The sequence below is a fragment of the Mytilus galloprovincialis genome, chromosome 9 (assembly GCF_965363235.1).
Source record: "Mytilus galloprovincialis chromosome 9, xbMytGall1.hap1.1, whole genome shotgun sequence".
NCBI classification, from domain to species: Eukaryota; Metazoa; Mollusca; class Bivalvia; order Mytilida; family Mytilidae; genus Mytilus; species Mytilus galloprovincialis.
In genome coordinates this window covers 24,546,151-24,562,117 of record NC_134846.1, presented here as the reverse complement: position 1 = coordinate 24,562,117, position 15,967 = coordinate 24,546,151, and the positions used below count along the sequence as shown (strand labels likewise).

General features: G+C 31.6%; 1 protein-coding gene across 3 annotated transcripts in view; it reads left to right on the top strand.

Annotated features, from left to right (window-relative positions):
* The window catches only part of LOC143044683 (protein bicaudal C homolog 1-A-like), a 73,605-nt gene that overhangs the window by 27,297 nt on the left and 30,341 nt on the right, over nucleotides 1-15,967 (top strand). For all 3 annotated transcript variants that reach the window (XR_012968758.1, XR_012968757.1, XM_076216747.1), the window contains exon 4: nucleotides 14,882-14,961. Coding sequence is in view for 1 of the 3 variants with exons in the window: in XM_076216747.1 (XP_076072862.1) it covers nucleotides 14,882-14,961 (80 nt within the window). In the remaining 2 variants the exon portion in view is untranslated. The remainder of the gene's footprint in view (nucleotides 1-14,881; nucleotides 14,962-15,967) is intronic.

The window sequence follows — 15,967 nt, the reverse complement described above, 5'->3', positions numbered from 1 at the left end:
CTCCATTTTCTATTTTAATATCATGTACTACAGTTGAGTGAGTTGTTCCTTATCTGGATCTCAAGAAAAAAGAAAAAAAATGTTACAGTGTTGAACGATTTGCAAACCACATCCGGATTTTGGAGTATACCCTTTATAACTAAGCTAATAAAGAATCAATTGTTACTGATAAGTTTTGATAGCTTTTACTTGCTTACATTAAACATTCAGTTATCTTGACATCTTTACACTTCAAGATTGCAGCATAATTAGCCTTGAGAATTTTGGCTTCTGTTTGGAATGAGAAATCAAGATATATATTTAGACAACATGCAGTTCAATGCGTTAGGATGTTTCTAATGCTTATTTTCATGTTGAATACTATGTAACACCTCCCTATGTAACACCTCCCCCCCCCCCCCCCCCCCCCTTGCCCTTTTCCTAGGTTTAATCAAAAACTTAGTAATATTTCCAAAACAATATTCTCAATATAAAAACAAAATATCCATTGAAATACATTTTTTGAATCGTTTAACATACATGTATGTCATTTTGGGCCTTTTATAGCTGGCTATAAGCTGTATGGTTTTGCTCATTGTTGATGGCCATATATAGTGACCATTAGCTGTATCATTTGGTCTCTGATGGAGAGTTGTCTTATTGGCAATCATGCCTAATGTGCTTATTTTTATATTCTGTTAAATCATTGCTAAATTACTGTTATTTGATAAGTTTTCTTCATAAGGTTTCTAACAATTGTACAATCTTGAGAATCTTTTCCTCTCCTCAGTTTTTAAGTTGCATATACAAAGTGTACATTTTCCTTTCATGGACTTTATCACCAGTATTACACATTGTGTGTTGACCGAAGTACAAGTTTTTATTGGACAACGCAATGCATAGAAAGGAAATTGTGTTTATTCCCAATCTTCTTTATACTTTGTAAGGCGCTTCAGCTTCACATACTCTTGTAACATTAGTATTTATTCCATGTGATGAACTCTAAAATACATTTTGCATTTAATTTAAGTCTGATCTATTAACTGTTTGGTAAGCTGGAATATCATTCAAGCAGAACATAACTGTTTTTTATAACACTATTTGAAAGTATTGATTGCTTGGTCCTTTAGATGGTTATTTAAGATTTATTTATTCAGAGTAGATGTTTAATGTGGTTGACAATACAATTGTTCAGAGCTGTATGAATGAAGATCACATGAGAATATTGTAATCACAGTTGTAAGAAAATCAAATGGACAAAGAAGAAAGCATCAACAACTTGTTTGACATTTCCAATTTTAAAAATATTAAATTATTCTTTGTAGATTTAACCTCAGTCACCTGAAATGTCAACTTGACCTAAAAATATATGTATTGTTGAATATTTAAGATTTAAAACATGAAGAGGAATTTATATACATAATGCCAAGTATATCTGATTGAAATTTGAAAAAGAAACCTTGCAGTATTTATTCAGAAGGGACATTGTTATTGTTCAGTAGATTAGTAATACACGTCTTTTACTGGGGATCCTCTTGGGTATAAGAATTCAAAATTTTGAAATTATTTGAATGTAAAAAAATATAAATTCAAGTTATTTTGTACCTGTATATACATTATAGTTGTTTGTCAATGAGTATGTTAAGAAATTTTGTTTCCACCAAAATATATATTTTCTTTAATTATTGATGAAGGATTATACAGATAATATTTCGGGAGAAAGACACCCCACCCCTATTATTATATTGAGAAAGAAAGGTACCATATAAGGTTATTATGTAACTTTTAACAGAAATGAAATTATAGAAATAAGTAAGAAGTTTTACGCTGTTGCTGCTCACATTTTGTAAAGACTAATGATCCTCATGACATAATGGAAAGATAAAACCTATATTTCTGGACTTAACCCAGTAGAACACTCCATTTAATTGTATTGAATGTTTGTAAACAGTTTGTATAATAATTATTGTTACTTATTTAGACCATAGTATGATCCTACTTACATGTATTTACTATTCATACTATTAGTGTTCTGACTCAATACAGATAAACAACTTAAAAAAAGGCATATAAATGATGACTAAAAGGTGTTAGAAACCATTCCTTGCTGGATATATACCTTCAACTATTAAATACAGTGGCGGATCCAGCCATTTTAAAAAGGGGGGGTTCCAACTATATGCTCCAATTCAAATGCATTGATCGGCCAAAAAAAAGGGGGGGTTCCAATAATACTGTAGAGAATAAGCAGTTATTAGCAGCATGCAATTAATGATAGGGTTTTATATTGCTCTTATAAAAAATTCTGAAAATATTATTAACCACAATTTTCACAGGCGATCTCTCAAAAAAAAAGGTGGATGTAAAACACTGAATAGGGGCTTAGTTTTTTTACTACATATTTGTAGCTTTATGGTTACATAGAAACATAATTTGATATGATGCTGATTGTTATTTTAAGAAATGAAGTTATACATTAAACATGTTCTTTATGATGAGGACTCTTATTACATGTATCTTTTCAACTTCTTATAAAATCACCTGAATCATGAAAAATGACTGTTGTAGGTTTAGTGTTAATCAAATACTGATATTTAGGAGCATTTCCATGTCAGATCAGCTGATTAGTTTTCTGAAGAGTGTTAAGATAACTTGCAGTTATTTATGAAACCAAAAACATGTTTTTGCAGTTTATCTGAATTAGAAAATTCAATTATTGTCTTTTCTTTGAGAATTAAAAGCTGGAAAATTTTGTTAACTCCCAACCTAAGATGTTTATCACTTAATAAAACAATTTATCAATAAGTTTAATAAAGAAAGTTTAATTTAGGAAATAAGCAGATAAAAAAGAATGAATCAGTATATTATAATTTAATTCTAAAGCTTTTGTATAAAATTCAAATTAATGTCACAACCAGTTAAGGTTATCAACAAGGGTGTACCATTTCACTAACATCAATCTTTATGAAATTTAAGTAATTCTATTATTGTATATATATTAGGTTCCCAAGTTGAGCTCAAATGTTTTTTAATTGTATATATTATGTTGCGACACTTTAATAACAGAAATGTATTGATGTATTGTAACAATTGACAATAAATTATTGATATTCATTTTCATAGGACAGAGAATAGTAAATATTGATATATTCATTCAACAGAAGAAAAATGTTTACCGGAGAAGTAAATGTTATATTAACATATATGCACATGATTATGAGGAAATGTGGGGATGAAAATTAATAAGACAGAAACTCGTTAACATTATCAAAAGGATATCTAAACACTTGAATTACGATGGTTTCATTTATTGTCATGAATACAAATTTTCATACATAAAAGATTGTATTTTCATGGATTTTTTATTTCATGGTTTTGTATTAGTCTGCATAAAAGCTTTAAAAATATTTTTACTTGTTGAAAATTTAAAATTGTGGTTCATGCAGTCCAAGAAAACTGTTGTCCAACAAATAATAATGAATCCACAAAAAAATACCATTACTAAAATGATTGCATAAACAATCCTACTGTACAATCTATATTGATAGGATTTATCTAGATATAGTATTATTCATCATATAGTAGGAATACTACTACATGACTATGTTAAAACTTTCACAATAGCCTGAAAATGGCGTGAGAAGGGATGTTATTTAACACTTTAACATGTTTGTGAAGTGTACAACATCTCAGCTGACTCAGATAGTATGTTCAATCTCAATGCCATATTTTAACAGACATGCACCACTTGCTAATCTTACACAATCTTTTTCACACTCCTCATAATGACAGAGATTTACTTGACAGTTCTTAATGACTACAACACTAGAAATACTGTTTATTTCCAACTTCCACATTACATGATCTTTTCTGTGGTTCATATTAAAAAATAAAACAAACCCAGAATAGTATTAGTTTGGATAAAACTTGTAAAGCTAATGATTTTAAAACCTGATGTTTTGTTTGCTTTTGAAAATACATGAATAATAATTATTATTTCATATCGGTTGAGAATAAGATTCTCTTATTGGATAAAAAGGGGTCACATGACATTCATTATTCTTCAGTAATAAATTCCATCGGTCATTAACAGAAAAAAACGGACCAGAAAACCGGTCGTTAACGAACTTTTACATGATAATGACCATTGAGGCGTGGTTTCTGTCTGATAATGACCGTTGGGGCCTGGTTTCTGTCTGATAATGACTGTTGGGGCGTGATTTCTCTGTTCATGACCAGTGGGGCATGGTTTCTCTGTTTAGAGAGATTTACCATTTAACATGTTCCTGATTTTAATATTATATTTAAGTTGTTGAATTGTTTATTATATGTTTTCATTAATTATAAAATTAAAGATAACTTGATTAAGTATTTATATACTGAAAAATTGCACTAAAATGAATGGCAGTATTATTACGACTGGTATTCACTATTTGTCATAGAAATCGTACAACTACTAGAGTTCCCTTTAGGCATTTTGAATTTACGAGTATTTTCCAAAACATGGTTTCTCAATGAAATAAACATAATAGTTCTTGAAAAACTTCATTTTCGTGATACACGGACTGCCCGTAGGACGGTGTTATTGACTGCGACAGCGGTAATGGCCTCGCCTTTGGCTCAGTCATTATCACTATCTTAGTCAATACCACTGTCCTGTGGGCAGTCCATATATCACGATAATCACCAGTTTTTCAAGAACTATTATGTAATTATCATCCTTCCCTACGCCCATATCACCCTTCTCTGTCGCTCTGTAATTCTCGTATCAAGGCTTCAAAACGAGACCAGGCATTTTTAGCGATGTCACAATGTGAGAGGAGAAGTTATCAGCAAAGTCACAATGTGAGAGGTATAGATTATCTGGTTTTCTACACATTGATATCGTAAAATATGAGCTGCAAGCCACAACTTCTCCTTCCGCATTCTGATGTCGCTGATAACTTCTCCTCTAACATTGCGACATCGCTGATAATGCCTGGTCTCGTTTTGAAGTCTTGATACGAGAATTTCTGAGCGACAGAGCAAAAAGGTTCACATTGTGACTCGCATCTGATTTTAAGCTCATCTGGCCCAAAGGGCCAAGTGAGCTTTTCTCATCACTTGGCGTCCGTCGTCCGTCGTACGTCACTTTTACAAAAATCTTCTCCTCTGAAACTACTGGGCCAAATTAAACTAAACTTGGCCACAATCATCATTGGGGTATCTAGTTTAAAAAATGTGTGGCGTGACCCGGCCAACCAACTAAGATGGCCGCCATGGCTAAAAATAGATCATAGGGGTAAAATGCAGTTTTTGGCTTATAACAGTCTTACAACTAAGCCCGAGAAATCACATCAAAATGATGTTGGGCTTATCATCTGCACCACTTAGAAAAACACCATAATTTCAAATTAAACTGTCACTCCAATTAAAATTTGTTAGATGACAGGAAGCACATGTTATTTTATCCTGATCCACAAGTGGTAATTGTTGCATACTAGTAAATGGATTAAAAGTAAAAATACACGATACTGCCTCCCCCTTTTTTGAGAGGTTTTATATAAAAATGACCCTCCTTTTTATAACATACTATATAAAAATGCAATTACGTTTGATAACTATATATTGATTTGGGGTATGTATGATCTTCATTTCATATAAGAATATGCTATTCAGAATCTTAAAATTATAATATACTAAATTAAACTAATATATGAATTAATATGTTCACCTTCAGAATAAGTTCCAAATGTCCCCCCCCCCCCTTTTTTTTCATGGGAAAAATTTGGTTCATTATTTAGGGAATCACTGATGACTAGAGTGGCCCCCTATTAGGTCAGTGGGAGCCCCCCCCCCCCCCCATTTTACAAAAAGTTCTGGATCTGCTCCTGACTATAGGTGCTAAACGTTATGTTACATGTATATTAAAATTGATACATTTTTTAGGCCAGAATGGCACACCCCTACCATAAAAATATTGAGGTATCATTTAGTATCAATGGGATCTATAAATATATCCCCTAGATGAGAAAAGACCTAATTGTTCTTCTTATATTCTTTTTTTTTTCTTCTTAACATCTTTTGACAATCTATCAATACATGCAATAAGAGGGTGTGGCTGAGCTCTCATAGTATTTTAGTAACAACAAATTAATGTATATGTAATGAACTTAATTAAGCTGTTTAAATTTACTGAAATTTACCATATTAAAGATTCAAAGCTTAAATATAACATATAAAACTATGAAAAATAATACATTATTCAAAACTCGTGCTTCTTCTTTTTAATATCTGATGAGGTAATGTGTAGATGTAAAACTAAATCAGAATATTTACTTTTTACTTTGTAATTTCTTTACTTGAGGGTTTATCAAAAATTTACACTCAGTTTTTGTTTTAAACATCTGTTTTATGTAATATCATCTGTCCCTAATCAGTAGTGGATGACATATTTATACCTCTACTTAACCATTTTATAATTGAGAGAAGATATGAAATTTTCACTCTGAAGGGCTTAGTTGGAAGACTGTATAACTCAAAAACCAAAGCATTTAGAGCAAATCTGACATGGGGTAAAATTGTTTATCAGGTCAAGATCTATCTACCCTCAAATTTTCAGATGAATCCGACAACCCGTTGTTGGGTTGCTGCCCCTGAATTTGTAATTTTGAGAATTTTTGCTGTTTTTGGTTATTATCTTGAATATTATTATAGATAGAGATAAACTGTAAACAGCAATAATGTTCAGCAAAGTAAGATTTACAAATAAGTCAACATGACCAAAATGGTCAGTTGACCCCCTTAGGAGTTATTGACCTTTATAGTCAATTTTTAACCATTTTTCGTAAAGATTAGTAATCTTTTACAAAAATCTTCTCCTCTGAAACTACTGGGCCAAATTAATTCAAACTTGGCCACAATCATCTTTAGGGTATTTAGTTTACAAAATGTGTGGCGTGACCTGGCCAACCAACCAAGATGGCCGCCATGGCTAAAAATAGAACATAGGGGTAAAATGCAGTTTTTGGCTTATAACTAAAAAACCAAAGCATTTAGAGCAAATCGGACAGGGAAAAATTGTTAATCAGGTCAAGATCTATCTGCCCTGAAATTTTCATATGAATTGGACAACCCATTGTTGGATTGCTGTCCCTGAATCGGTAATTTTAAGGGAATTTTGCTGTTTTTTTATCCCCTGACCTGAAAGGTCAAGTGAGCTTTTCTCATCACTTGGCGTCCGTTGTCCATCGTCCGTCGTCCTGCGCCCGTCGTCCGTAAACTTTTACAAAAATCTTCTCCTCTGAAACTACTGGGCCAAATTTAACCAAACTTGGCCACAATCATCCTTGGGGTATCTAGTTTAAAAAATGTGTCCGATGACCTGGCCATCAAACCAAGATGGCCGCCATGGCTAAAAATAGAACACAGGGGTAAAATGCAGTTTTTGGCTTATAACTCAAAAACCGAATTAGTTTTCGCACTCTAACTTTAGTAAAAGTGAATAGAAATCAATGAAATTTTAACACAAGGTTTATGACCACAAAAGGAAGGTTGGGATTGATTTTGGGAGTTTTGGTCCCAACATTTTAGGAATTAGGGGCCAAAAAGGGCCCAAATAAGCATTTTCTTGGTTTTCGCACTATAACTTTAGTATAAGTAAATAGAAATCAATGAAATTTTAACACAAGGTTTATGACCACAAAAGGAAGGTTGGGATTGATTTTTGGAGTTGAGGTCACAACAGTTTATGAATAAGGGGCCAAAAAGGGGCCCAAATAAGCATTATTTTTGGTTTTTGCACCATAACTTTAGTATAAGTAAATAGAAATCTATGAAATTTAAACACAAGGTTTATGACCATAAAAGGAAGGTTGGGTTTGATTTTGGGAGTTTTGGTCCTAACAGTTTAGGAATAAGGGGCCCAAAGGGTCCAAAATTGAACTTTGTGTGATTTCATCAAAAATTGAATAATTGGGGTTCTTTGATATGCCGAATCTAACTATGTATGTAGATTCTTAATTTTTGGTCCCGTTTTCAAATTGGTCTACATTAAGGTCCAAAGGGTCCAAAATTAAACTTAGTTTGATTTTAACAAAAATTGAATCCTTGGGGTTCTTTGATATGCTGAATTTAAAAATGTACTTAGATTTTTAATTATTGGCCTAGTTTTCAAGTTGGTCCAAATGGGGGTCCAAAATTAAACTTTGTTTGATTTCATCAAAAATTGAATAAATGGGTTCTTTGATATGCCAAATCTAACTGTGTATGTAGATTCTTAATTTTTGGTCCAGTTTTCAAATTGGTCTACATTAAGGTCCAAAGGGTCCAAAATTAAACTAAGTTTGATTTTAACAAAAATTAAATTCTTGGGCTTATTTGATATATGCTTTATCTAAATATGTACTTTGATTTTTGATATGGGCCCAGTTTTCAAGTTGGTCCAAATCAGGATTCCATATCAAGTATTGTGCAATAGCAAGAAATTTTCAATTGCACAGTATTGCACAATAGCAAGAAATATCTAATTGCACAATATTGTGCAATAGCAATTAATTTTCAATTGGAGTTATCTTTCTTTGTATAAAATAGTAGTTGATAATATATGTTGGAAATTTGCCAGACATGACTATGATGTCATTTTCTATTTTTATTTGCCAATAACTTTATGTAAATAACTTCATTGGAAATTTGCCAGTGTAAAATGTTGCTGATGAAGCTTTTTTTCCTTATCTTATCTAAAATGTTTTTAGATAATGTATGTTGGACATTTGCCAGACATGACTATGATGTCATTTTCTATTTTTATTTGCCAATAACTTTATGTAAATAACTTCATTGGAAATTTGCCAATATAAAATGTTGCTGATGAAGTTTTTTTTATTGTTTTATACAATAAACAATGTATATTCACTTTTACTACCAACCAATCTTTACCATTCAGTGATAACAAGCACTTTATTTTACATTTTAATATTTTATGATATATTTAAAAGAGTAGTTATTGTTGCAAACTCCATTAGAAATTTGAATTGATATCAGTTTTGGAAAAAGGGAAACAGGGATGTGAAAAAAAAGGGGGGGGGTTTAAATTTTTCTCATTTCAGATTTCTTAAATAAAAAGAAAATTTCTTCAAACATTTTTTTGAGAGGATTAATATTCAACAGCATAGTGAATTGCTCAAAGGCAAAAAAAACTTTTAAGTTCATTAGACCACATTCATTCTGTGTCAGAAACCTCTGCTGTGTCAACTATTTAATTTTAGATTTAAAAAGTTTGAAGAAGAAATCTTTAATTGATTTGTAAAATCTTGACATTTGTTTTGTGTAAAAAAAAAACCATGTAATGTCAAAAATTTGATCACAATCCAAATTCAGAGCTGTATCACGCTTGAATGTTTTGTCCATACTTGCCCCAACTGTTCAGGGTTCGACCTCTGCGGTCGTATAAAGCTGCGCCCTGCGGAGCACCTGGTTGGTTATTATCTTGAATATCATTGTAGATAGAGATAAACTGTAAACAGCAATAATGTTCAGCAAAGTAAGATTTACAAATAAGTCAACATGACTGAAATGGTCAGTTGACCCCTTTAGGAGTTATTGCCCTTTATAGTCAATTTTTAACCATTTTTCGTAAATCTTTTAAATAATCTTTTACAAAAATCTTCTCCTCTGAGACTACTGGGCCAAATTTAACCAAACTTGGCAAAAATCATCTCTTGGGTATCTAGTTAAAAAAATGTGTCCGGTGACCCGGCCAACCAACCAAGATGGCCGCCACGGCTAATAATAGAACATAGGGGTAAAATGCAGTTTTTGGCTTATAACTCAAAAACCAAAGCATTTAGAGCAAATCTAACATAATTTGATTGTTTATCAGGTCAAGATCTATCTACCCTGAAATTTTCAGATGGATCGGACAACTAGTTGTTGGGTTACTGCCCCTGAATTGGTAATTTTAAGGAAATTTTGTAGTTTTTGGTTATTATCATGAATACTATTATAGATAGAGATAAACTGTAATCAGCAATAATGTTCAGCAAAGTAAGATCTACAAATAAGTCAACATGACCAAAATTGTCAGAGAACTCCTTAAGGAGTTATTGTCCTTTATAGTCAATATTTAACAACTTTTCGTCATTTTTGTAACTTGTACAAAAATCTTCTTTTCTAAAACTATGGGCCACATTTAACCAAACTTGGCCACAATCATTACTAGGGTATCTATTTTAAAAAAGTGTCTAATGACCCTGCCTGCCAACCAAGATGGCCGACATCAGTAAATACAGTAACAGGTGAGCGACACAGGCTCTTGAGAGCCTCTAGTTGGTTATTATCTTCAATATTATTATAGATAGAGATAAACTGTAAACAGCAATAATGTTCAGCAAGGTAAGATTTACAAATAAGTCAACATGACCGAAATGGTCAGTTGACCCCTTTAGGAGTTATTGCCCTTTATAGGCAATTTTTAGCCATTTTTCGTAAATCTTAGTTATCGTTTACAAAAATCTTCTCCTCTGAAACTACTGTGCCAAATTAATCCAAACTTAGCCACAATCATCTTTAGGGTATCTAGTTTAAAAAATTTGTCCGTTGACCCAGCCATCTAATTAAGATGGGTGCCATGGCTAAAAATAGAACATAGGGGTAAAATGCAGTTTTTGGCTTACAACTCAAAAACCAAAGCATTTCGAGCAAATCTAACATGGGGGTGAAATTGTTTATCAGGTCAAGATCTATCTGCCTTGAAATTTTCAGATGAATCGGACAACATGTTGTTGGGTTGCTGCCCCTGAATTGGTATTTTAAGGAAATTTTTCTGTTTTTGGTTATTATCTTGAATATTATTATAGATAGAGATAAACTGTAAACAGCAATATGTTCAGCAAAGTAAAATTTACAAATAAGTCAACATGATCGAAATGGTCAATTGACCCCCTAAGGAGTTATTGTCCTTTATAGTCAATTTTTTACAATTTTCATAAAATTTGTAAATTTTTATTAACATTTTCCACTGAAACTACTGGGCCAAGTTCATTATAAATAGAGATAATTGTAAGCAGCAAGACTGTTTAGTAAAGTAAGATGTGCAAACACATCACCATCACCAAAACACAATTTTGTCATGAATCAATCTGCTTCCTTTGTTTGATATTCACATAGACCAAGGTGAGCGACACAGGCTCTTTAGAGCCTCTAGTTTTAGATATCAATGTGTAGAAAACCCGATAATCTATACGTACTTCACCATACATTTTTGTATACTAATTGATGAGCATACACAAATTTTATAAAATTGCTAGTGTTAATAGTTTTGTTGTGTAGAAATTTGTAACAATAAACAAATAATTGGAATCTGAACTTTGACATACATGATGATAGACCAACCTCAAGTAGCTATATATATGTAAGACTAAGATCGATGTCTTTTTCTCAAATCGATGTCCAAATCTGAAGTCACAATCAAATATCCTTCCAAATCGATGACCAATTTTATGCTTATCTAATCGACGTCCAATTATTAGCTTCTTTAATCAACGTCCGTTTTGGGCACAGAATACAAAATTGACCAGAACTGAAAGCAGATGAAACCTTTAGACCTTTAAACATATTATGTGTGACAAAAAAGATAAAAAAAATATGTTTTACTCCAGGTGAAAGACACAGAAAAATATCTTACAGAGTCTGAATTATAATACTAAAAAAAAAAAAAAATTGGCTGTACTTCTTTATTTTGTTTATTGTTGAAGATTGAATAATGCCCTCCACATATCATTTGGTTTTCTTTGTCATTAGGTTGCTTTCTCCTTGACATACGCTTACATGCATATCATTCATGAACATGATTAGGAATGACACACTACTATGTATTTGATTTGATTAACTTTTTATCAAGATAAACTTTATATGCATTATACCTATTTCGGGAAAATAACCTATATGGAAAGTATGCATTAATGTTTGAACCCTACAAAACATGTACGTGTATAAGTGTAAATAATTAATCTAAAAAGGAAGATGTGGTATGATTGCCAAGGAGACTACTCTCCACAAGAGACCAAAATGACAAAATTAACAACTATAGATCACCATACAGCCTTTAACAATGAACAAAGCCCATACCGCATAGTCAGCTATCAAAGTTCCCGAAATGACAATGGAAAACAATAAAAACGAGGAAAACTATCGGGCTTATTTATGTCCAGTACAGGGGCGGATCAAGCCATTTTAAAAAGGGGTTTCAACTTCATGTCCCCATTGAAATGCATTGCTCATAAAAAAAAGGGGGGGTTCCAACTTTCGTCTGTCCTTTCAACCATCTGTCCCGCTTCAGCTTAAAGTTTTTGGTCAAGGTAGTTTTTCATGAAGTTGAAGTCCAATCAACTTGAAACTTAGTACACATGTTCCCTATGATATGATCTTTCTAATTTTAATACCAGATCAGAGATTTTCCCCCAATTTCTCAGTCCACTGAACATAGAAAATGATAGTGCGGATGTGGCATCCGTGTACTGGTAAAAAGGTTAAAGTCTGATTAACCTTCATGCAAAAAATATCACTTAGCATAGAAGTATTATAATGAATGTATTATTTCTGCCAAGAAATACAGTTTATTTGATATTTTGATTTTATTATCAATTATTTCTATGTTCTAATTAACTTTATTCTATATACAACTTAACTGTCAGTAAGATATGATACAGACCAACTCACAATAATTACACTGCTAAAAACTCTTAATATTTTGACATAGATAAACAACTATTTTTAAGGTGCATGTATTTTTGAGTTGGGGTTAAAGGAGGTTCTATGAAGTTTAAATAATCCTGGAGTATGTTGGGTACAATGATGCAGCTACTGCAGTACTGGTAGACATTTCCTCTCTAATTAAAGTTCTAGAAATCATTACATATTTATAGGTATCGTCCTCAGTTTGCTGCTTTCTTTATTTCATGTTCATGTGTTATAAAGATGGATTAATGTTCTTCCAAATATAGGAATAGAATTGAACATTAAAATTAAATGGTTCCTCGAATGTTGTGCCAGTGTTTTTTTCTTGAAATGAACATTGCTTTTATAGTCACTTTATATGTCTTGATATCAGATTTTGTAGCTTGTATACAGCAAAGTATCTGCTATATTTATACATTGAACTAAATATTTATATATAGAAAATCAAATACATTGAAGAAGAAAAAAGTCTAAAAAAAAATAAGTTCTGGTATGATAAGATTTTGAAAAATAAATAATAAAACACATAAATACATGTATATAATGGTAAGAGACATTTAAGGCTATCTTACCAGGAGAGAAAATCTTTGCAAATTTAAATATACACTAAACTCAATGACATTGAAATATTCTCCCCTACTTTACAAAAGTTTTTTTCTGATAATATAAGTATAATAATTAATTGAACTTCACAAGTAATGGAAGAAATAAATTTTTGTCTTGATGGTAAAATGTATTTCATGTGGTAACTGACACTGCAGTGTTTATTTCTTCATGAGATACATGTAGATAAATTTTCCTTAGATATAGGGATGTTAATTTCACATAAAAATATGTTTTATGGCCTTTAATCTCAGGAAATCTCAACTCTGTAAATCACTTATCTTGGAATTAAGACACAGAGGCTGAACCTTTGAAATTTGGCATTAAAAAACTTATCTGGCATCAGACAGGTAAATGTTTCTCAGTTAGTGTGGTTAGGATTGAAACCTTTAATGAATAAAGCAGCTTTCCAGTAGATAATTCTGCGTTGTTTTGTCTGATTGCTTTGGTTGTCCTGTTCATATTTGCTGACAACACCTGATATGTTGACCTTGTAAATAGGATTTTTAAACCATTTTAAAAACTTGCTGTTTGAATGAAAATTATGTATCCCAGGTAATTATTTGCCGAGGTAGTTATTTGCCACAAGTTTTATATTACTTTCCTATTAAATAAAATATGTCATTTTGAATGTTTTGAATTTGTATCCATATGGAATGATTTAAATTGCTTTTTCAATAAGTAATGATATGCTGTCATCAAAAAGTAATCATTCATTCAACAAATTGACAGTTAGTATTATTTGCTAGTTATGATTAGGAGAAGTAGGTACTTATTCCTTATCTCAGTCAAAATTTGTCAATAATACCACACACAAAGGCCTCTATAACTAGCTCTAGTGGAGTTCTCTATGGGTATCTCCCTGGGACTTCCTATCTTCCAGTCAATATATATTATTTTATTATATTAATGATAATTTGGCTGTTTGTTTGAAGCTCAGTGAGATAAATTATAATGACATCCCGTGTATGCTGTGTTTGAGAAACTTTTCAGCTTTATATTTTTATCTCACTAGTTACATGTAAAAGATAGAATATAATTTGAATGCTGATGTACATGACATAATTGGTGTTCTGTCCAGATTGTAAATCTCTCTAAAAACTGCAGTTGGTGATAACAGTTACAAAACTTTTGTTTCAAGAAATGATGAAGTTTTAAGGTGCAAACACATATTATGTCATGCATGATGAAACAAAACTTTACTTTGTGAGATGGTAGTCATGATGCAGATGTTGAAAACTTTTATGCACTCACCTCTCCAATTTTTTTTTTCAGCTTTTCCAAATCTCTCTCAAATTAATATATTAATACATTACCAGTAATGAGTAGACTTTTAATGGTCCTATTAGAATTTAAATATGCCTTGAACACAGCTATTTAGATTAGATCTGAGAAATTTAGTTGAAAGTACAAATTTTGCCCAGTACACAAGATTTTAAAAATCTTTTTCTCTCTTTCTTCAATAGAAATGCTTTTAAAGAACAAGAGAGCAGAGTAAAACGCAGAATTGTAGAGTATCCCTCAGTGTGGATTACTAAGAAGTTAACATAAAGATGAATTTATTGTGTATGTTTTTCTTTTGTAGATCCTCACATTAAAGTGGTTGGTTATCCTGAGGATGTCAAATCTGCCAAAGAACACATTATGTCCATATTGGACACTAAAGTAAGTTTGATGCTCAGATGTCATTTATAACAATGGTTCTCTTGGAGAGGTGTATTCTTTAATTAAACCAACTTCATTTTACATTTGAGCAGTATTTCATTTTGGAGTTTAAAGTAAACTGTTCATATGTGACTATCTCTTTTATTAGGTCTCATTTTTTTGGCAACTAGTTTCCATGAGCAAGACCCTTACTGGTAGTCAAGGATGTTATAAGTCCCCTTAGTTGTGGCTAGGCTCAGCTATTTAAGGAATCGTATGTAGGGAACAGTAAATCACAAACTTATGTTATTGCTATATTTTTCTTAACTTGAAACAACACATTATGTTAACTATTCAAAAGGATAGACAGGAATTTGCATGATTGTTTAAGAGATGTTATTTTATGCTTAACCACACAGATTTTTAAAGGGTAGTAAAATATCGTTACTTCTCTTTTATGTAATATATGTATTAAGTGAGAAAAAAAAAATCTGTCAAAAGAAAGAGAAATGCTTGCATAGATTGGCCTAAAGTACCATATATCTATAAATCTAAATTTCAACAGTTGCTGAAAGGACATATGATTAAACTCTACATTTTGATAGTGTTTACACTTTTATAAATTAAACATGCATGTAAAATGTTATAATCATGTAACAAATCTCTCTTGTGATGAAAAGTTAAGATATTTAGTTCAATTTAGAGTTAAATTTGTCTTACAACTAACCTTGCAAAAATATATGTGTTCTTATTATGTCAAGAACTTCCCAAAGATGAGTGAATCTTATAGTGCTATTGAACCCAAGAGATTTTTTATAGTAACAAATCATTTAAATAAATGGAAAATCTCACAAATAAACTTAAAGTAATAGGGATGATATGAATATAGACACTGAGAGAATTCATAGTTAAGCAATTAAACAACCTAATTTCTCTACATTTACATGCAGTATAAGCAATAGGTCAACTATGTTTGTTGTAAGGAAAAATTGTAAGGTGTATATGTCTATCTGGCAGATAACATCTG